Source organism: Lagopus leucura, unplaced genomic scaffold (assembly GCF_019238085.1).
Source record: "Lagopus leucura isolate 7727_CA_CO unplaced genomic scaffold, USGS_WTPT01 Super-Scaffold_100004, whole genome shotgun sequence".
Classification (NCBI taxonomy): Eukaryota; Metazoa; Chordata; class Aves; order Galliformes; family Phasianidae; genus Lagopus; species Lagopus leucura.
In genome coordinates, this window is record NW_024962264.1 from 39,723,810 (window position 1) to 39,744,896 (window position 21,087).

The 21,087-nt window shown below is 41.1% G+C and overlaps 1 protein-coding gene across 1 annotated transcript; it reads left to right on the top strand.

The window, feature by feature from the left end:
• Positions 1 to 247: 247 nt before the first annotated feature.
• On the top strand, positions 248 to 21,052 carry DAPP1 (dual adaptor of phosphotyrosine and 3-phosphoinositides 1). The gene is made up of 9 exons (XM_042872237.1): positions 248 to 325; positions 8,171 to 8,293; positions 11,055 to 11,188; positions 14,629 to 14,759; positions 16,289 to 16,336; positions 16,567 to 16,629; positions 18,360 to 18,445; positions 18,952 to 19,039; positions 19,470 to 21,052. Exons 1-9 carry the CDS (start codon positions 270 to 272, stop codon positions 19,527 to 19,529), a joined length of 789 nt encoding a protein of 262 aa, XP_042728171.1. The 5' UTR covers positions 248 to 269; the 3' UTR covers positions 19,530 to 21,052.
• Positions 21,053 to 21,087: the final 35 nt, after the last annotated feature.

Below are 21,087 nucleotides of genomic sequence, written 5' to 3' on the forward strand. Positions count from 1 at the left end.
TGTCAGCAGGATCTCTCTAAAATTTACGTGGAGAAGAATGGAAATCGCCACAGAAATCAGTTATCACCGACCACGCAGCTACGAGCGTGAAAGAGCTCAGGAAACTGAGCGCGAACCCCTCGCAGCGCGGTACGATCCCGCACCGAGCTGCCCCCGCCCCGCTGCGAGGCGGCCGCCGAGGGGCCGGCATCCACCCAGAGGCACCGCCCGCGCACTTACCAGCGCCCCGCGGAGGCGGCCGCGGGCAGCCGGTGTCACCCGGCGGGACGATGACCCAGCGCCGGGAGCCGAGCGCCCATCTGGACGAGGAGCTGCGGGCGCTGGGGTAAGAGGCGGCGGCGGCGCGGGGGTCCGCACGCGAGATGGCGGCCCTCTTCGCCTCGATCTGCGCCGGGGGCGGCTGAGGGGCGCGGGGATTCCCGCGCAAAATGGCGGCCGCGGGGTGCGGCGCGGGGCAGCTGGCGCTTAGTTCTGGCTGTGGTCGGAACGCCCGGGGGTAAACGAACGGCGGCGAGTTCTAACGAGCGCCCCTCGGGGCTCAGCCGGCTCCCGGTCCTGGGGCGGGACGGGATGCCGAGGATGCTGGCAGATGGCAGGTGAGTGTGATGTATCAAGAATTAGAAAAATCAAGAGGGCAGGTAGGTGCTTCAAACATAACCAGGAGGTTATGGCTAGTTCAGGATATGATAGATGTCCCTCTATCAGGGAGACCTTGTGTTTTGTGCTGTTCTCCCTATGCGGGACCAGGGAAAGGAATTCCGGGGGGCGTTAGCCACCTGTTCATCCAGCATCCAAGAGAGAACCTCCAGAGCTGGACCACTTTCTCAGGGTGCCCTCGGCCCTAGCAGGCAGGCTGGCCACCCAGCACCATGCCCCAGGGGCACAGGGCTGCTCCATGCACCTGTGCTTCAGCTGTAGGCAGTGCTGGCCCATGCCAGATGCCACCCTCACTCCAAAACAAAGCCCAGCAGCAAAAGGAAGGCCACAGATTGCTGCAGGTCCTGCTCCTTTCCCACCACTGACCAGGCTTGCCCACCTCCCAACTCCACACCAAGAAGGCTAGCAGGAGTTTTCCACAGACAGCATTGCACAGAGGGGAAGGAGTGTGGGGAGCAGCACTGCACAGCCAGGGTGGAAAGGGTTTGTGGTAGCAGAGCTCTTCACCTAGTGAAGAGCTTGGGCTGCAAAAAGTTGGAATTGCTATGTCCACACAGCTAATCATTTTCCATGTTTGGAAGCACCTGTTATTGAAGTGGCTGTTACTGAAGCATCTAACATACTGACTGAGGTAAAGTCACTTTCATAATGGTAGCCAGAGTGTGCGTTGTTTGCATTCCCTGCATAGCTCATTACTCTCATGAAGATTCCTTACTCTCACGAAAAACAAAAATACAGAAAAACTTGACTTGCATCTTCTATGGAAAACAAGGTTCCAGATTGCTAAACTTCTATTCATTTAAATGGCTTGAGTTAATCTAAACCCGCAACCTATGCTCATAGATTGCTTTGCTTGTTTCAAAGTTCATCCTAACAGATGGACGCTTAGGACTGCAGCCCTATAAGGTACAAGGAAGAAAAGACAACTCAGTGAGAAAGCTACCCAGATCCATCTTTAAGCTGAAGCTTATTTATTTTATTTCTGTTTTAGGGGAAAATATAAAGTTTTTACCCTACTACAAAGTACCAAACATCCCCTTAACACAGTGCATTGAATTAAATGAACTAAACCTGAATAAGCAATTCCAAGCAAGGACTCTCTTTGGATGACTAAATAAAGCCTTTTTTTCTACTATGAAGTTGATTTTTATTTTCATTTTTTGTTTCCTTCCAACACAGTATCTAGCATAACTGAGTCCTGGTTCCACTGAGGAATATATATTATTGCCATAGTAAAGACCAACAGAGAAAGGATTCATTCAAACAAGGAGCAGATTTGACATTCATGAATCTTTTGGGGTAAACTGGAGTGGGTTATTTTAGACCTTCTACTTTGCTGTGCAGAATTCGAAGTTGGAGGAGGTTTGAAGAAGTGTGATATGGGAAGCATTTTAAGGGGAAAGATACGGGTGACAGAATAACCTCAGTTTACCAGATCAGCTGGTTATCAGAATGGACAGTTGACAGCCATGCAGATAGGTTTTGTACTGCATACTCATCTGACACTCTGCTAGGCTTGGAGGATCTGGTATTTGCTGGGCTTATCGAGATTAATGCTCCTGTAAGTACATTGTAATTACTACATTGTTGAGCGCAAGGCAGGAAGGAAAAGACAAAGTCGATATATTCAAATCCCCATCTTATTTTGTCTCTGCCAGTAGTATATTATCCATCACAAAAAACTAATCAATGAAAAAAATTAACAGTCCAAGTTATCTTCATGAATAATCATAGCCACTGAGAGATCTAGGCATATCGACAGCTGTTTATCAAGTTGTATCACTGCTCTCGAGAGCCTTGGTATTTACAAACATGAACTTTTGGGGCCTTTCCATCAAAACAAAAGAGAGCAGGTGTAGTGGAGTTGGCTTTTTTTTTTTTTTCCTTTCTTGTTTTAAACTATTTCATTCAATCAGCCAGTCTGAGGGAAGATGGTGGCTTGTTTATTTGGAGCCCTCTACACAATTTGAGAGGTTTAATGGTCAGATAGTCAAGCTCAAAAGAGAAATCTGGAATACTGTCAGCATCATTGTAAAGGTGTTGATAGGTGGAACCACCACCGAAAAGAAGATCAGAATCAGAACATTTGTTGTTAAAAAACACATTACCTCATTCATTTCTTCCCTAACTGTATGAACACTAAATGGGAGCTTTGAAGCTTTTCAAGAGACACATATACTGGTTTAAAGGAAAAAGGAACTGACATGATTCTCTTTATGAGGTCTGCATGGATGACTGGAATCAGCCTTTTTTCCAGTTGCATTTATTGCTAAATATTTTATATTCTATCATGAACCTCATGTACCTGATCACACATAATGTGAGTTCGGAGAAATCCTCTTTGCATTTCTTGTATTTGTGCAAGAGATGAGAATGTGGACTGTCTGGGCATCTAAGTAATTAGTCTGGTTTGGTAACATACCTTCAGTCTCAACATGGTTGTACTAGTGTATTTTTTGTCTTTCAGGAATGAAAAGAAGGAGAGGAAAAGTTTTTGTAGCATTCTTCTCTTTGTAATTTCACTGTTCTTTCTCATCTATTGTAGCACAGCTTTTATGCTTCTCCTACTCCAGGTTTGACAATACTGCAACAGATGGTATTTGTGTGACTGAACAGTACTCTTCGTACCTAGGTTTAGTAAGAAAATAAATTATATCACAGGCCTAAATCAGATTATGTTAAGATTTAGTCCTGGGTTGAGGAACTGATATGAGCAGGACAGGGCAAGTGGTCAGAAGATTTTTTTTTTTTTTTTAATCTGTATCTCTAATGTAAACAAGAGCAAAATTAAAACAGAAAATTGGCAAAAGAAGTGGGCAGAACAAAGTCAGTTGAGAGAGGGGAGAGAGAAAATAGAAGTGAAAAGCAGAAGCTGAACTAGAAAAAGCCTGCAAATAGAAGACATGAACGTGAAGGTTGGATGCACTGAAGTCACTTCCTCGTATTTCTATTTTTTAATTATTGTTCCTATGACATGGTGAGAAGTCAGTCCAACAAAGTACTTCACATGGGTGTGTGATTAGGTGTGTCACGTTGAAACACTGAGTTTCAGTGTGACACATGGAAAGGTTCTCTAATATACACCATTTTTGGTTGCCTGCCACCTATAACTCTTCTTGGCATTCCCACCTTTTCTAGTTTTTTGAACTACCATAGAATCATTCAGTTGGAAAAGACCACTAAGACCATGCAGTCCAACTGTCAACCCATCACTAACGTGCCCACTAAACCATGTCACTCAGTGCGATGTATATTGACTTATGTACCATTAAAAACATTGACAAATCATCATTTTTACTGATGTGACATAAAAAGAGCCCTTCCCAATTTTAAGATGATAGGTAATATTTCTAGGGGGGAAAAAAAAAGAACAAACTTGACACATTTGATATTGGAGTTTCTGAGATTCAGCATGCAGAGACTAGAAAAGCCAGTGAGGCCATTATATGGAGTCATTTTTTGAGTAAAGGCACGTGAAGAGCATCATGTACAGTCAAATGAGATAAACCAAGCAGTACAGCATGCTACTCCTTAAACTAAGAATGGGAATACTTCTTTTAGAATATCATATGGTATATAATTTTGTAAGAAAATTCATCTTGTTATAATAGGGAATACTTTCTATACCTTAAAATGTGCAAAACCTGCCAATATCTACCATCACCAAAGGAAAAAAAAAGGACTAAATAGCTGTCCTGAAAAACATAGGAATGAAGTCCTATTGAGAACACTTTTAGATCACCTCCACTTGTTGAAGAACGTAACGAAGATCTTTGTTCCCTTTTAGAGGTAAATGAGAAGTGACATATTTTGCTGTGTTTCTGCTTGGCACCTGCAGCCTAGACAGCCACATTGCTATCCACAGGATAACCCAGCTGAACACCAAGAATCTCCTTCCCGTTTCCAAGAAGGAACTTTGAAATCACCTGACTTTTACAGGAGTGTCTAACTCCATCCAGGTTATAAGTCAAACATGTGCCTACTGCTCTTACCTGATAGCGAGGCATACATCAGTTAAGCATTGCTTCAGACATGAAAACAAACAGCAATCAAAGCATCTTGCTGTGCATACTACTGCTGTTAGGTATCTATAGTTCTTATGATGAGGAAAAGGGAGTGCTCCACTGGGCGTTCAGCTGTTTGCATACAGAAACGACCGAGAAGAGGGTCAGCCAAGTCCCTCAACGCTTACCTGTAGGTCAGCCATAGGTGAGTTGTTTCTTGTGTTCTCCAATACTGTTAAAAAGTTCACCCTCCTGATGCTGGCTATAGTGTCATTCACCAGCCCCTATTTACAGGGGCTGAAAATAAGTGTTTTAGAGGAAATATCTATACATTTCATAGAATCACTAAGATTGGAATAGACCTCCAAAATCATCCAGCCCAACCGTCCACCTATGACCAGTACTTCCCACTAAACCATGTCCCTCAGTACGACATCTGAACACTTCTTGAACATCTCCATGGACAGTGACTCCACCACATCCCAGGACAGTTGCTTTGCCAACAGCTTTACTGAAAAAAGCAGATATCATGCATAAAAACTGATCTGTAGGTGACATAGGAATGAAATTTCTGTAACTTTTTCTTCAATATATTTTGAGTTATTAAAGAATAAATGAACATTTTGAAGAGGGTGTTCTTATCTGAAGAGGAAATTCCCCACTAAAAACACTGCTACAGTGTGCTTCTGATTACCACCACCACATAGAAAGCTCTAGTTAGTATGTTAGCTGTAACAGATCTTAAAAAAAAAGGTTGTCATGTCAGCACACCCTTTTCTGGCATTGCAATGACTGTCATAGCTGCAGTGACACAGACACAGCTTGTGCTGTGGCCACCAGTTTCCCCCTGGTGGGAGTCACACTGGTGCTTAGGTGGGCAAATACTTAGGACCGCACTGGGATGTCTTTTGATTCTCTGGGGTACCATCTCTGTTCTCATTCCTCCTCGTCTTGACAGTGAAGCCCTTCCTACACTGTCACTGATACAATCTAATCTGAAAAGTAGCCTGATGTATAGAAATGTGATACTTTCCAAAGAGAAGCAAAGCTAATCCCAGTAGTGTGACAGGCTTGCCTTAAGATATGCTGTCCGTAGGCCTGGAAAATGCTTCCACTCTGAAAAGCAGTAGGAATAGTACAGTTCTTCAGCAGCACACAGTGATTGAAAAATAAGTGCTTTTGAGCATAGGATAGTGAGGCTAACATAATTTTGGACAAAGTTAAAGGAACAAGAACTGACACATGACTCTGGCAGCAATTGTATACCCAATCTGAAATCATTTGTCAAACTGACAACAAGGAAACTAAAACAAGGAGTGGTGCATACAGGACTTTTGATCAGAGAAATGAAGTAACTGGAAAAAACCTTCCAGGTATGTATGAGTTTGAGAGAGGACATGCAAAGCCAAGGGCAGCCAGCTGTGAGCTGTGTTATTGCTTCATGTTCACTTTTTAAAGCTGAGAAAGATGACCATAGTAATATCTGAGGGATTTTTGTCTGCAATAGCATATTTGTATAAGAAGAGCAATGCAACTTTTTCAGCAGATTTAAGTATCTGCTTTAAGCCAATGTTATTTTCCCAGGTGGATGGTATGACTTTCTCCTCCCTGCAATGGCAGGATGTCATTAAATCACTCTTGCATGTAAGAGAACACACGTAAACAGTCCATTTCATGAACCTGACCGACCTCTAGTTCAAATTCTTCATAGAAGACTTGTTGGAAATAAAATAATAGCACACTTATAAGTGACCTTCTTTATGAAAATGACCACTCACAGATTTTCTGAATGTTTCTTTGTCACAGCAGTAAGAGAAAACACATTATGAGATTGCACTCAAAACACAATGTCATCTTCTCAGCTGTAGAGCCTGCCTAGCCTACGTGCCAATACGATCCTCATCACATCAGAACAGGTCTGACCTTTGACTGTTACTTACTTGGGCAGTTAATCCCAAAGCAGATTTTGGCTGACAGGTGTTTCTGAGGATGACAGTTTGATCTTTAAATACTTATTATTTTATTCTACTTTGTAGATGGTCCACAGAGCACGTTCCAGAGTCAAAGCAGCAACTCTGCCTGTATTGAGTTTCACATGGATCTTGTCTTCCACAGAGTGGAAACAGTCCGAAATCTCTCATAAAGCCATTTATCAACCAGCTGGCCTTTCAGATAGGCAGCCATCTAAATTCAGAGGCAAACATTTGTGAGAGACACCAAGATAAGTGGCAGGTTCTGATGAACAGAAAAGGAAAAAAAGAGTGTATAGTTACACATCATTTCAGTTTGAAGACTGTTGCAATATGAACACCAGAAAGCGCTGTGATCCAATGTCTGCTGTCAGTCAATCTATATTTCAAGAGCTGAAATAGTAATGAACTCACCCCAACAGATACAGGCACAAAGTTTTAAAGAAGAGGGATAGGGAAGCAGCACCGCTCCCATGTGGATGAGGGGAAGGGTATTAGAGGTACTGCATTCTCTCCTTCTCGACCAGAAACTCTGGTGTGTCTAAGTATAGTCATCTTTAATTTTTGCCTACAGCCTCTTACAGAGTTAGGGCTTTAGCTTTCTATAGCCACATCCCTTTTTCTGTGACCAGTTTCAAGAATGGTTCTAATGAGATCCTTTTCTATTGAAAGAAATAAGACATTTCTGTTCCAAGTCAGTCTGGACAGAAACAAGGCTGTAAGAAGCATTGTAGAAACAAGGCTGTAAGAAGCATTGTGCAGTCTTCATCACTTTTTTTTTTTTTTAATTTTTCCCAGAACATTCCATGTGGATTCCTCATGGAATTTCTCATACATAAAAATGTGTGAAGTGAATTTTCATTGAAGTTAAATGAAGCAAGTGTTCAGTACTTTGTTGCATTGCTCAGATCACATGCAGCTGAGTGACAGTGATGGCGAGTATCCCAAATTCTCACTTCAGATTCTGCTGGTTTACCTTTTCCTCCCCTTCATTCCCTCCTCCAAAAAGGTTATGCTTCATATGAAAGCATCAGTTTAGGCAAATCTGCTTAATTGCAGATATTAGCAGTGCAGGTGAACTGAGCTGAGGGAATTAAGAGATTGGAAAATGTTTTTCTGTTTTTATACTCAAATGCTCCCTGTTTGCCCCAAAAGAGGAAATGTACTGAAGTGTGTAGATTTATCAGGAAGTAGAGATTCTGAAATGAGACAAAGTGTCCTGCATGCCCCCAGAACTGCCTTCACCTTATTAGAGAACGTCTGGGTAATTTCTTGGTACTTATACAGTCAGCTCTTTGTAAATATGGAAGAGCATAATTTCATAGTTACAACAAAGATCATTTTGTAAGCTTATCAAAAGGAGGCTGCTGAAAAGGGCACAGTTCTTTTCAACCTGTATTTGTTTGTTAGAAGAATAACTCAGTTGTAGCAAAGTTAGTTCCAGTTCTGCTTCTTTCTCTGACTCAGCTCCAAAACTCAGCAGAAACTGTCAGCTAAGAACAGAGCGAATGATGCTTTAAACCCCTTGTGTCTCCCCAGGTGGTATCATTATAACCTTACTCGACATGCAGCAGAAGCCCTACTTCTTTCCAATGGGAAGGATGGAAGCTATCTCTTGAGGAAGAGTAATGAAAGGGAAGATTTGTATTCCCTCTCTGTAAGGTAGGGTATGAACAGAAACATCTTTCTTATGGTACCTATCTGATGCTACACAGCTGACAATTTAAAGATTTTTCACTTAACTCACATGAATGTTTGCATCTCACATACTGATACGACCTTCAGATTTCATTCTGGGGCCCAAACTATTGGAAAATACATTCCTAATGATCTAGTCCTGTTGAGCGACTTTAGAATAAGATATGCACTGAATTGGAAAAAGGCTCTTTTTTTTTTTTTTCCAAAATATGAACTAACATTACTGGGAAAAATGTCATTCTGTGATTGGTATAGATATTCTGTCTGTATGTAAAAATCTGCATGACAGTAATGAGAGCTTAAATGCCTGATAGATGTAAAAAATGTTTACAATGAAGAAATAGTCATAAATAGAAAGAAAATGTAACAGTTAATTGATTGTAACTTTACAGTTTCTGGATCTCTGAAACTGTCATCCAGATAATCCAGTGAATTGCTGGATAGTTTTACTCCTCCAGTCTGGGCTAAGACTTGATTTGTAACCAGTAGTGTACTACTGATTCAGGCAGTATTAGTATTTCCCTAGTTACAGAAATAAGGCTGTTGAAATCATCAGAATTTCAGCAATTTACGTCAGTTCAGGACACAGCCAGTACAAAGCACACTTAGCCTACCCTGGGTAATTCACTACTGAATCATTTTGAAGGAATCCTTAAAAAGCCAAGAAGCAGAGAAGCCACAATATTTTTGGCAGGCAAAATGAGAGACACATGCATTAGACATACAAAGTAGTTGCTGCGTGTCAGCTGCATTGAGGTAACCAGCCTTAAATACATCCATAACCTTTGGCAATCCATAACTTTTGGCAACTATATGAAATATTATGTCTCTAGTGGATATTCAAGCTATTGCATTCATGCTCATTTCTGCCTCATATTGGGTCTGTGAACTACAGCTCTGGCGAATCCTTGCCCAAGGAGGCTGTGGATGCCCCATCCCTGGAGACATTCAAGGCCAGGCTGGATGTGGCTCCGGGCAGCCTGGTCTGGTGGTTGGCGACCCTGCACATAGCAAGGGGGTTGAAACTAGATGATCATTGTGGTCTTTTTCAACTTATTCTATGAATCACAGTAACTTTTTAAATTAAATTGCTTGGATATACACAGTGATGCTGGTTATTCACAACCCTTGTAGGTAGGAATACAGCATAAGTTGTTCTAATAGGAGATGAAAGCTGAAGTGATAATGAAAATATACTTGCCATTTTACCAAATTCTAGTCTTATGATACCGAGAGAAGTCTAGTTGGGCCAATTCCAATCTGCTATTCAGCTCTTGCAGTAAGGATCAAGAGTTGCTCACTGCATCACTGTATGCAGAGCATTCCAGATCTGAGTCTGGAGGTTGGTCTCTTACTGTTACACTGGTTTCATGGTGGCACAGCTCCCTAGAAATACTAATCTTTATTTGAAGATGTTTCATTTATTTATTTTTTGCTGTAAGTATAATTTGCTTTTTAAATTTTTTCTATTAAAACTTCATTTTGGAATAAGCAATTCAGTTTCGTTCTGATGCCTTGCAGGAAGAGCCATTTTAGAAATTACAGCTTTCATTTTCTTATCTCCTGAAATTCCTTTACTTCCCTTTTTACCTCTCAAGAAACTTCACCAGTCATCATCATTTGTAAGAGAAAGCCCTTGGGGTTTTAACTGACAGCTGTAAGAAGACAAGCAGAGAGATCATACACTGCCTGAAACCCCATCTCCCAGCTGTATTAGCCAACTTTAAAAAGGAACTGGCGTAGAAGGAAATAGAGTAGAAATTGCTCTAATTGCAACATTGTATTTCCTGTGAAATTAAATGAAAAGGTGAAGACCCTGTAATTGCAACAAACCATTGCAGCAGCTATTTGTTAGCCGGATAGCCGCACTGGGTAGCAGACTCTGTCTGAGCTGATGGTAGGGCAAAGCGCAAGAGAGATTATGAGGCATGTTCTACAGTGTCATGTTCTAACTGTTGTTCAAAGAGAAATACCAGTTGGAAATTAGAAGCTCCTGTAGAACTGTCAATAAACATCAGAAAAAAAACCATTGTAAGCCCCCCTTCTCAGCAAAATTTGTTAGTATTTTTGCTACAGGCATGTTTTCTGAGCCAGACTTCTCTCTGGACCACTTTGGATGCTAGTAATATTAACAGAAGTCATTTTTCACAGAAAAGATGCTTGCTCTAAGTGCTTCACTGACTTCTGAAGTAAAAATAAGTACCCTTCCAGGAAGTGAAGCCTTGCATACTTCTCTAAATATCACCGGCTTGCATAAACAAATTATGTTACTTCTCTGACAGTAAAAGGACCCTGATTCTTGTTTGACAGCACCCAATACAGTGCAACCATGAGGACAGAGACAGAGCAGACAAATTGTAAAGCCTTCATTGTCCAAACAAAGAGAGTGAGACTGCGGTGACTGGGGCTGGGTAAAAGATAATCATCAACCTGCTTAGACAGAAACCTAAAGATCATGTTTATAAGTCTTATTGATTTGTGACAAGATTGACTATCTTGATCTTTTGTGGCTTTTGCTATCCTCATCTGTAAATCAGCAAGTATGTTTTCTTCATGAATATGATTTTCAGATGCATTGACTATAAGTGAGGGACAGTAACAGCAACAGTATTACTGCTAAGATTGATTTTGTGCTAGATTTCCCGCAGTAGTAGCTACTGTTTAAGGATTTTACATGCCAAGTGTCCTTTACCAGTCCTCTACAAGATTTCCTTTTCTGTTGCAGGGGAAAGGATTCTGTGAAACATTTTCATGTTGAATATACAGGAACCTCACTCAAATTTGGATTTAATGAATTTTCCAGCTTGAAGGAGTTAGTCATGCATTTTGCAAATCAACCTTTAATTGGAAGTGAAACAGGTAAGCAGTGCTCTGCACTTTCACAAACATGCCTGTAGTCACGCTTCATACAGATCTGAATAAAAGGAGTTTTTGATGTGTTATATGGTAGAAATGTTGTTAAAGTGTTCCTCTTCAAAAATCCCTGAGTTTTTAAGATATCCCTCTTCAAAAAAAGTTTCAAGAATGCTGTAGACATAGTACATGCAGCCTGAGTTTTTGCTAGCTATGGACATAGTGTGCTTTCTCTCTGAGAACCCAAGGAAGCTCTTGAAAATATGCGTTAATGGATGGAGCAGAACCTTCTTCACAAGGACAAAACCAAAGCAGAATGCTTACCTAGTGAGAAAAATACATATTTGTGTATAAAATTGAAATCTTCCAAAAAGAATTGGTGGAAAAGGACCTGAAAATTTTGCTCTACTCTTCTTCAGTCAAGCAAGTGATATCCTCCACTTTCCTGTAGGAAACATGCCCTGTGTTATCTCTTCCTCTTTCTGTTTACAGCAGGTCAGCCTGCTGATCCCATCCCACCATCACATGGATTTGTGTTGCTTTAAAAAAAAAATAAATAGAAAAGCACAGGTTTCACGGGCAGCCAGCATGCTACCTGAGTTAAGTGTCAAAACATTAAACTCCATTCCTACAAGTGACTTGAACATGACACTATCAGACTGGGATCCCACCAGTAGATGTGTATTAGCCCAGAAGTGCCAGATTTACATTTAGCTTCAAAGGTGAGAGCTGACAATAAGTCAATACAAGTTAGTGCCAAAAACTTTAGTATCCCATGGAAAAAGCGTGTGCAAATAAGTCATACGTTATGAGCAGTACTGTGAAAGTGGCCAGCTAAATGCTGGTTGTCACGTGCAATAGCTGGGGTATGTCACATAGTGAATAAGCACCAGCACTCTTCTAACACAGTGGATCAGAAGCATTAAATTTGAAGGTTGCTTTGTAAAGTATTTCACAAACATAATGCAGTGCTACACTCAATATTGTGCTTGTGTCTTCCAGAGCATTCTCTTAAGTTGTTTTTAAGTATGCTTAGAACAGTTTGTATTTGTACCCTTTGCACCAATTAGAAATGCTTCCTGCAAAATCAGACATACACCTGCAGGCCTAACTCTGCAGAGATTCCAGATGACGAGGCTGTACTTCCCCATTCTATCATTGCATGTATTACAGAGACTAGTAAATGAGGCTTGGGTGTTACACAGTCTCTATGGACAGGATCAGTACTGCTGAATGAAGGGCTCACTTGCCACTTTAAAGCTCCTAACTAGATTCTGCTAGCTCTGTGAAATCTCTAAGGTATTTAAGTTGAGCATACTACATAGCAGGAAAAGGGCATTTGAAGATCACATCAAGAACTCCTCTACCTTCACTTGTTAGGGATAACAGTAGAGAGGAAGAGAATGACAACACAGTGTGGGGTGATAACTGATGTGTGCTAAGAAGGGGGCAGGGGCTCATTAGAGCCCATTCTCAGCCAAGCATCATCATGACTGACTGACCAGTACAACACAGAGACATACAGCAGGCTTGCCAAAGAGCCAGCAGAAGCCTAATTTCTTAGGCCACGCTTCCTTTCAGCAAAAGGAAGCTTTCACTGTGCAAGTCAGCTTTATCTCAAGCAAGAGCAGAAAGTAGTTGGACCAGTTTTTCTTAACCATTGTTATCCTTACAAACAATTTTATAGAGAAAGGACTGAGCAAGATAACATGAATACTTTTCATTCCCACCTTTCTTATGGACAGGATTTGATAAGACAGCAACAGTGAGGTAGAATATGTAAGAATTTTCACTATCTTCAATTCACCTTTTGTCTCACTGCAGCTAATTGTGTATCTGAAGACATACACCAGGCTCTTTGGTCAGCTCTTAAACTTTAAACTGGCCCATGGAGCACAGCAGTTCTTTTGTACTGGGACAGCTGCAGGATTGTGCTTCCAGGCCCACAAACTTCATTTTACTACAGCTTTGTTTGCTACTCCAGATTGCTACACTGACTAACATTCTTTTCTGCATGCACTTCCTCCTGAACTACGGATAATGAAAAGGAAATTGAGACTGCTATGTTTTATTTCTTGGACTGACAAGCTGAATCTCTTCACTAACAATCTTAAAACAATTTGGTGTTGTGTTTCTGTTTCAGTCTGTATTCAGAGTGAAAGGTCAGAAGGCTGTTTGCTTTGTTTACCCATTCTCCTCAAGTTACTTTCAAAACATAAAAGCTTTGACTTATAACTCAGAAGAAAAAACAAAAGCCTTGCTAACATGTGGTTAGTAACTTTCTTCTTAGAAATAGATACATGCACAAACAGCAAGAATCTGTTACTATTGTTATACTATCACGAAAAGATTCTGTACAAGTATCTTTCATGGAGAAAAGAAGGCATGGAGAGCTTAATAGAAAGCACATACAGTATAAGATGTTGAACTAGTCCAGCCAGTTTAGCAGCATGGATCTTTGCCTACAGTGTATGTACAATAACAGTCTGTGCAACAGATGAAATGTAGTTTTTATAGACTGGTGTTGGGATGTGTCTGTTTTCTTCCTGATGCTAAAGCATTTTTTTCCCTACAAGACCAGAGAGAATTAAACCAGTTTTCACTTTAGACCTATTGCAAGCTGAACATAGGTGCATAAACATGTGCCTGTGAACAAGGTATCAGTTGGTTAGTAAAAGAGAAAAATCATGCTTTCATTTCCCTTTGTTGTCCTTATTACAAAATATGATTAAGACTTTATTTCATATTTAAGTTACTCAAATCACCTACAGGTTTTCAAATCCAAGTCTTTAACACCTCTAGCACTCCTCCTGCTTAACAGCTAACAATGCCAACATAAAATGCTAACATAACAGCACTTAGTATGCTGTGATGTTTTTAACATTGGTATTAGAAGGTATAACTGTTCCTATTTTGGAGAGGATCTTCTCTATGAGGAATATGTTTACTGATTTACTGTTGTTAATGCAGCCTTTGTACAGGCAGATTACTGAGATCTTAGGGAAGTTATTAGCCCTTACAAACTATACAATTTTTAAGAGCCTATAAACAGGAGGGGAGTCAACTTTTTGAAAGGGTAGATAACAGCAGGACAAGGGGAAATGGTTTTAAGCCAAAGGAGGGAAGATTTAGGTTGGACGTCAGGGGAGGTTCTTTACTTTGAGAGTGGTGAGGTGCTGGAACAGGCTGCCCAGGGAGGTTGTGGATGCCCTGTGCCTAGAGGTCAAGGCCAGATCGGATGGGGCCCTGGGCAGCCTGGTCTAGTATGAAATGATGGCCCTGCATGTGGCAGAGGGGTTGGAGCTTCATGATCCTTCAGGTCCCTTCCAACCTGAGGCATTCTGTGATTCTGTGAAACTAATTCATTCTACAAGCAAGCAGCTACTTCCAATTACTTTCTAAGACTGTCTTGACATATTACTCACTCCTGCTCTTTTTCTCTCCAGGAACCTTAATTGTATTGAAGCATCCCTACCCACATGAAGTGGAGGAGCCATCTATTTATGAGTCTGTCCGAGTTCACACAGCAATGCAGACAGGAAGGACAGAAAATGATCTTGTTCCAAATGCTCCCTCAGTAAGTTGCTCTTTGGCAAGAAAGGTGTTTGAGTTGGCTTGAGTTTAATGTGATTGCTAGAGTGAGCTATGGAATAATGCTGATAATTCACTACTGTACGTGTTCTGAAATACAAGACAACTTCACCAAATAAGGCAAAGCAGACTTGCTAAAAACAGACAAATAAAGCCTCCCATAGCCATTGTCTCTGAGACTGCCAGTGCTGTCTACAGCAGGCCAAGGAGAGTCTGACCATCAAACAAAGTATATATAAAAGGTTTTAGATCTCCTGTGTTATCTTCCCTTTAAGATGCAGTCTTACCAGTAATATTATCAGGAATTAAAAAACAAATACTAAAGACCAGATTGAGAAGTATTATGCTTTTCTGACAGCACTGGTCAGGCTGCATGCAACAATACCTATGTCAGGTTGCACAGCAAACCCTTGTTTTGGCAAGCTTCTAGCAGTGCACAGGCTGGAATGAAGGAGATAGCAGCTCTGAATCTCTACATCAGTTAAAAATTGAGCTTTTGAAAAAAAAAAAAAGTATATTCAAAAATATTCAGAGACTACATTTGGAAAGGGAAACCCCAAACCAAGTGTGCTACAACTGAGTAAGTGTATCTGTATTCTGGTAGGCGCATTACATTTGATTTTTTGTTGTTGTTTTCAGCATTTTCTTATTTGGACTTATTACCTTATAATCATCTCATCTTAAAGCTGAAAGATGGCTTGCTATATTCTAACACAGACTTGCACCCAAAATAGACTTAAGAGCCTCTCAGCCCTAGTAAAAAGCAGTGTCATGTTAGAAGCTATGGCTTCCTGGTGTGAGAAACAAGAGAACATCTTCATATCCATTTGAGCCATCTGTTCTGATATCTGTGACTCACTTGGACAGTAATTAGAGACTTTAAATCCCTAACTCCTATTTAAGTGAAACAGGTGGTTTGTCCAGAACAGCATGGCTCAGAGCACAGAGGAGAGTATTCTAATAACTTACTAACTTTTTGAAGTTAAAGAGGAAGAGTTACATTAATACAGGCTAACAAAGTCCATACAAGAAACACTTTGTATCCCACATCCACCCATTCACAGCTGAGTTCCACTTAAACCTCTAAAGGAACTTAACTTTCCTATGCAGCCACTAAAAGGCTTTCCATCCTCCACCCCACGCTCCCTCCAGTAGTGGCAGTAATTCACTGACAAACGCCAGGTACTTCTGGCTATAGCATGCAGAGGCAGACAACCACTTCTCTAAATAAAGATTAACCATAATTGCATATATTTTGCTTCATTTAATGGACAAGATGCAGGCCAGAAGCTTGAATAGAGAGGTGGAAGATTTTGTCTCTGGAGTCAGCAAAAGTTGGTACTTATCCAAGTGGTGAGGAGCAGGGGCTCAACAACAAGGACAAGAGCAAGTGGTTACAGGAAGCTGCCTGAGAACAGATTGCTCTTCCATCTACGGTTATAGGCAGAAGGGGATGTGGGAAACAGAAACAGAGCTGATTCTCTAACCCCAGTTCTTTTCTTTATTATTTCACAGCTTGGTACTAAAGAAGGATATTTGATAAAACAAGGCAAAATTGTCAAGGTAAGAAAACCTCTTATTCCTTGCTTTTACTCTGTAATTGCCCACAGAAGCTAGGGAGAATGCTGAACTTGGCCTGAATTTCCCTTTGGGGAGGAATAATTTGTCTTCTAAACAGCAGCAAAGCGTGACTGTAAAGCAGAGCAAGTCAATGCATTTAAAGGTTTTTCTTTCCCAAGAAGTGCTACATTAAATTCTCACAAGACAATTACCATCTGTTCTTGATCTTTCAGAACTGGAAGACAAGGTGGTTTACACTGCATAGGAATGAACTTAAATATTTCAAAGACCAGACAGTAAGTAGCAAGCACCAGTTCTATTCTCTAAACACGTACAGGGGCAGCCACAACATTCTCCTATTTCTGGCTTCTTGCATACGTATCACAGCTTACCAAGTTACAGCTTCCCATGCTGTCAGAAGGAATGTCAGGTATCATACTTTCAGAAGGACTTTCAAAGTCAGAGTCTTGCTGATGACCTTAACAAGTAAGTCAATAAGTTTTGCAGCTACAAACCATCTCCTGTGCTCCTACAGGTCAAAATTGCTCTTTAAAAATGCATTCTTTTTGTTTCTTTGTTCAGTGAATTTCAAGCTATCAGCACAGCTTTCACTGGTAGCTTTAACAGACAGAGAACAGTACTACTGAAGTATTCCTGCAAGTACTAGAAGTGTATTTTGCATTCCTTGATTTCATCCTTTTAGTTCAAGTGGTTGTGTAGTTTACACAAACAACTGCAATTAAAGGAAATTCTTATCAATCTGCCTAGCACAAAGACTTACCTATTGCATCTGGGAAAGAGTTTGTCTTTACAGTTGTGTTCCATTTTTAACTTAAATGGAGTAACAGTAAGAGTAAGAAATACCTTTAGGGTCCCTCCACCCTTACAGTACCTCCACAGCAAGTTCCTGCACAAATGCAGCCAAACCATTGACCACTGCCCAAGCCTCTTTCAAGCATCTTGCAGATTTTAACACAACAGCATACACCTGCCCTCTCACCCCAAACATTCCCATCAGCTATGTAGTACTTATAGAGTTTGCCATTAGTACTCATTTCAGTTAAAACTACCTGGAATTAAACTTCCAGTGTAACATTTTTAAGGGCAGCACTCATGAATTGAAGAAGTCTGAATTGCCTTTGTGACTTACCAGGCAAGAACACATCGTGGTCAGAAACACAGATTCCTCCCACAGCTCCAGCAGCCATTGATGCTTCTGTTGTTGCTGTACAGTTCACTGCTAGCTGCAGGCTGGCACTTATCAGTTCATCTCAGCACATGCAGCTTTCTCATAACATAGTGCACAACTATCAGCTATTGAAACAGAGAAAGATGTAGGGAAAGATGAGAAAATGCTCCATATGCCTCATAAAGGAGCATAGGAATTAGTGAGGGTGTTTAGATAGAGCAAGCAGCTCTTTCATTTCAGGCACCTCTTCTGAGGTACTCAACATGGTGAGAAAAATAAATCAAAAGGACTCTCACACCTGAATAGAATGAAACTCCCAAGGGAAGTACATACCTGCTCCCAAATGCTTCTAGACCTGTCCCCAAAAAGCCACACACACACACTACTTCAGCTCTCCTGTTGCCTTTTTCCTTACTCAGCTTCAACCTTTTAAAGCTTTTAGGAATTAATTAAATCTCCAACAGCTGGTTAGAACTGATAAGATGTGTAACTATCTTTTTGTCTCTGTGAGCCTTAGCTGGATACTAGTTATATTATAATGAATGACCCAAACCTTTAGCAGTTTGTATCTAGCTCTGGTTTCCTGCAGTAGTGGTGTCCTCTATTGTTTGTCCAGAGCTGAACCTACTGTACTTTCTTAGATTTTCTTACATTAGGCTCAATTCCTCCCACTACAGCGCTGATGTTGTTTAGCTGGTTTAGGTTCACAGTGCTTGTAGCTTTCATACCTATGCTCAGAGAGACCCAGAGCACCCATAAAGGTCCAAGTGCACTGGAGATGAACAAAAGTAGCCTTATTTTCATGTGTTCCTATTATAAAATTATTTTATTTTAAAGGCCACAGAACCAATTCGGGCACTCGACTTAACTGAATGCTCAGCAGTGCAGTTTGACTATTCCCAAGAAAGAGTCAACTGTTTCTGGTAAGTTGCATTCTACACTGTGCTGGGAAGGTCAGAGTAGCCAGGAGTTTCAAATGGAACCACTGGGTGCTTTTGAAAGCTCCCTATATTCTGAAGCCAGCCCTGATCTTAACAAATCTGATGACAGCCTCTGTCAGTTCTGCGTGGCTTTGCCAGACTACTGCAGGTAGAAGGTTTTATTTCATGATGGGGAGAAAGAGGGCAGGCTCATATTTTGTGGGCACTTCTTTTTCTAATCCTGAAAATGCATATATATAATCATTATTGAGGCATATGGTACTTAGTGAGGTGATCCAGCTGGCACTTGGATCCCAGTGGGCTCCCTAGGAACATGTCCCTGAGCAGTAGACTGTGAATGCTGCCTGTCAACCTTTCCTGTACAGAAGAAAAGCCTTGCTGCCCTGCTCTCTCTGCCAGCGGTGGTGCAACCAGTTGGCTTCAGTTTTAGGAGGAACTACTGCTTTGCTCTAGCAATTTAAGAAACAGCTCTAATTGTTTATTTACAGCTTAGTGTTCCCACTAAGAACATACTACCTGTGTGCAAAAACTGGAATAGAAGCAGATGAGTGGATTAAAATACTGCGATGGAAACTGGTAAGATGGTGTGTGTTGTTAAAAGGCAGTATGCCTTGTGATATGATAAACTCCCAGTGCTAGAGCACACCAATGCTACAGGTCTCACTATCTGCATGGAGAGAATGCTGCTCTGGCTTCCAGGCCAACTAGACTAGAATATGGAGTTTTCATGAAATGCATGAGCCTGGCAGCCCACTTTACTACTTTTGGGATGCCTTTTTGATATTTAGGCTTGTTATGAAGAAGCAATGAATTAACATCATTAAAGTCATTGCCCTGTAGATGGTGAACAGTATTGAACAGCACAGATTGCACATGTTGGTCCTGAAGGAAACAGGAAGACTTAAAAACGTTACTTCCTTAAAAAAAATGAGTATTTAGCTTGGTTTTACTCATCCACATCCACATGCAGGTAGACAAATGATAACGGGTTGTTTCTCTGTTCTAGTCACAAATACGGAAACAAGTGGAGCAGCGCAATGCCCCCAGTTCCCAGTTGCACCCCTAATCCTTCCATTCCACGGGTGGGAATTGCCTCTCAACCACAGGGAAGGCATCTGACCACAGGAAGACAGTTCCACATCTCCACTACTTGCCCACACGCAGACATTTGCATCCAGCTCTGCATACAGAGAATCTGTACAGCTTTCAGGACTGCTTTCAGGCTGCTGAGTCATGTGTGGAGACCATTGCAAAATCACAGCGTCAGTTTGATGTGTGTGGTTTATGTCTTCAAGGCTCAATCATTCAGGCACCCATTAACTAAACACAGAAGCAGTCACTTCAGAACTTCTGTGGTTATCCAGAGCCATCTTGAGAACTTACTGCACGCTCCATCACAGCTACCGTTAGCAGCCACAGACTGTAACACTCAGCCTGTTATTTAGAATTAGGCCTTTCTGGAAACATCAAATATTACTTTTGTGTGGCCTGTCGGGATCTAGGCCAAAAGAAGAATGACAGAGCCAATTACATTTTTGTAAGTACTATCTACATTAACACCCGCAGAATTAAACCTAGTATTTCAAGACTTTTGAAGGTAATGGATGAGTAATACTTCTGGTCAAGTATATTTTTGTACATTTTAGATTTATACCACAGTTACGGCTTTGAATGCACATTTATTTTAAATGGCATGTACAGGGTATGGTAAGCAGTGACAGAAACGCATTTGTTTACAAACCCAGGCTATGAAAAACAGGCAGCTAGTTCTCAGCACATGTGTGTGCTGCTACAGGACCCTGAGGTTGGATGACAGAGCTCTGCAGAAGGCTTTGCTGGTGGCAGCCACCGACGTTTTAGCAGCATTGATGGGACCACATGCTCCCCTTTGAAAATGAGCTGGATTTGTATTTTTTTTCCCCTCAAGCAGATAACTTGGTTTATAAAACAAGGTTTCATTCACAACTGCATTCAAGAATTAAGCACTGCTTGCTTTACACTGAACAAGAAGAGCAACAGGAAAGCATAATATACACTAAAAACCATACATGTGTGCATGCGTGTTTGAAAGAGATTCTTTCAACATAATCTTCTACATAATGGATGAAAATTTCCATATGCATTTTGGAAGACTCAAGCACACCTAAGTGTTGTGGCTCACCAGAGTTCAGAAGCAGAAGCCTTGTGCTTTGGTGCTACAATGAAAGAAAAGAGGTGTTATGTTTTGAAAGCAAGTTTTGACACTGGAGGGTCTCAAGGCCAGCCTGGTCTGATCTCCCATCTGACTGCTCCTCTGGGAGACGTGGGGTGAGCAGGGAGATCCCTCTCTCTGTAATGGTCACATTTCTGACGAACCGCTGCATGCATGCAAACCTTTTCCCTGGACAATGTGCAGCTCAGTGTTCAGTAGATGCCTTTACTGTGAGAAAGTTGAAGAGAAAAAGGAGCAGAAACGTACTAGAAGAACATACGAGAAGGAAAATCCAGCTTTGGACAGGAATAGCATTTTATTTCAACTTATACATTCAAAACATTTGTAAATATGTTTATATACTGTTTTCTGAATAAAAAGTCATTATAAAACTACCAAAGGTCTTCTGTCATTCTGCACTGTATCATTAAAG